We start from the raw sequence: 2,117 nt of genomic DNA on the forward strand, positions 1-2,117 counted from the left end.
CCCCAGCCCCAGCCCCAGAGCAGCTCCCCACCCACCCACAGGTATTAGGCACTTTCAGACCCTATACCTCAGGCCAGCCAGAAGCCTGGTAGCAATGCTCATGTTTCCCATACCAAACATAACAGGGGCAGAAGGAGCGCCAAAGTGGCTGGAGGTTAAGGTTACCCATTGGCCAAGATACGGCATAGACTGGACTGACCTGAACACTGCCTCTGGGAAAAGGCAACACTTACTCTGAATCTGGCGACAGCTCAGAGATACTGTGGGAGGTTGCAGAGCGAGGCGTGGAAGGGCACGGCACAGAAGGTGTTGAGGAGGTCTGCACTGCAGAAGGAGTTGCCGTGGTCTGTGGGCCAGAGGGAGTGCTGGAAGATTGCATGGAGGACAGGACAGAGGAATTAAATGAAGCAAGAATGGAAGAAAGGATGTCTAATTGCTCCGTGGAAGGGTGTTGGCTGGCAGCTGCTTCCAGATTCTCTCTAGAAGGCTGCCTCCTAGACAGAGGTTCTAGGTTCTCTTGGGAGGGCTGTCTTCTAGACAAAGGCTCTAAATTTTCCCATGATGGATGCCTACTGGGCACTGTATCCAGATGCTCCCTGGAAGTAGATCTTCTGGATAAAAAGTCCAGCTGCTCTCTTGAAGGTTGTCTAGCTGATGCAAGCTGGTCCCTTGAAGGTCGTCTTCGAGAAAGCAGATCCAACTGTTCCCGAGATGTCTCTCGACTTGGCAAAGTGTCCATTCGATCTCTAGAAATTTGCCTACTAGGTAACGTATTTAGCCACTCTCTAGAGACTTCTCTTACTGGCCCACAGTCTAGTTGTTCTCTCGACCCAAACCTACTGGGTACCATATCTAGGTGGTCTCTAGACCCCTGCCTCCTGGGAAGTGTGTTCCCATGATCACTTTGATCATGCCTGGTAGCTAAGGTGTCTAAGTCCCCTCTAGACCCATGCCTGCTGGGTAGATTTTCCAGGTGTTCTCTAGACCCATGCCTACTAGGGATGGTGTCCAGCTGCTCCCTGGAGCCATGCCTGCTGGGGACAGCTTCCAAACGCTCCCCCGAGTTGTTCCTGCTCAGCTGCTCTCTGGACATCTGCCTTCTCATCAGCATGTCGAGCTGCTCCCGGGAAGAGTACCGACTAGCCGGCTGGGAGAGGCTGCCTGCCCCTGAGTAGATCCTGCCATAGGAAGCAGCGGGAACAGCCCGGTGACCCAACGTGGACGTTTTGTACCAAGAGAGCTCATTGGTCATTCTGCCCACGGAGGACAAGCCCTGCAGAGCTGGAGGGTACTGGAGGCGATTCTTCAGAATCCCTGCATGAGACAAGCAAAGCCAAGAGTGAAGCAAGTCCTGGGGATGGCAGAGAAAATCCCCCCTTACTCCCAGACAATGGGCCTGGTTCAGTGACCTGAGCTGCGCTGCCACTCTCTGTGAGCCCCATGGGGTGGAGGAGGTTGCAACTGGGTGTGCTTGGGATGGTTTCAAAATGCCAGCACATACACTCTGTCATCACCAGGGAGGAGCCATCACCAGGGAGGACTATACCTCCGTTGCTCAGGATTGTAAGGGGACTGTTAGGAAGGCCAAGGCAGAGATGGAACTGGGATTAGCAACCCAGATCAAGGATAACAAGAAATCCTTTTTTTAAATACCCAGGGGGTAAAAAGAAGGTACCGGGTAATGCAGGGCCTCTGCAGGACACGCTTGGAAATCTGGCAGTCTTAACAGACGACAAAGCTAACCTATTTAACAATTTCTTTGCCTCCATTTTTCTGAGCAGGGACCAGGTCATCCCCCACACTGGGATCCCCGATGGTCCCAGGGGAGGCACAGCCAGGCCCAGGGTCAGATAGGACCTAGTCAGGGAACTTCTGGAGAGACTGGACGTGTTCAAATCAGCTGGTCCTGACGATCTCCACCCCTGAGTGCTGAGGGAATTAGCAGAGGTCATTGCAGGACCCCTGGCATGGCTTTACGAGCACTCGTGGCGCTCTGACAAGGTGCCAGAGGACTGTAAAAGGGCCAATGTAGTTCCCATTTTCAAAAAAGGGAGGAAGGAGGACCCAGGAAATTATAGGCCTGTTAGCCTTACCTCGGTCCTGGGGAAGCTCTTTGA

At 53.4% G+C, this 2,117-nt stretch overlaps 1 protein-coding gene across 1 annotated transcript in view; it reads right to left on the bottom strand.

The window, feature by feature from the left end:
- Positions 1 to 2,117, bottom strand: part of CELSR3 (cadherin EGF LAG seven-pass G-type receptor 3) — a gene marked incomplete at its 5' end in the record, with an annotated part of 113,870 nt that overhangs the window by 44,953 nt on the left and 66,800 nt on the right. Inside the window, one exon of the mRNA XM_019504606.1 lies at positions 234 to 1,314. Within this exon, the coding sequence (XP_019360151.1) occupies positions 234 to 1,314 (1,081 nt within the window). The remainder of the gene's footprint in view (positions 1 to 233; positions 1,315 to 2,117) is intronic.

The sequence above is a fragment of the Gavialis gangeticus genome, unplaced genomic scaffold (assembly GCF_001723915.1).
Source record: "Gavialis gangeticus isolate Ggan-Ray unplaced genomic scaffold, GavGan_comp1, whole genome shotgun sequence".
Lineage (NCBI taxonomy): Eukaryota > Metazoa > Chordata > Crocodylia > Gavialidae > Gavialis > Gavialis gangeticus.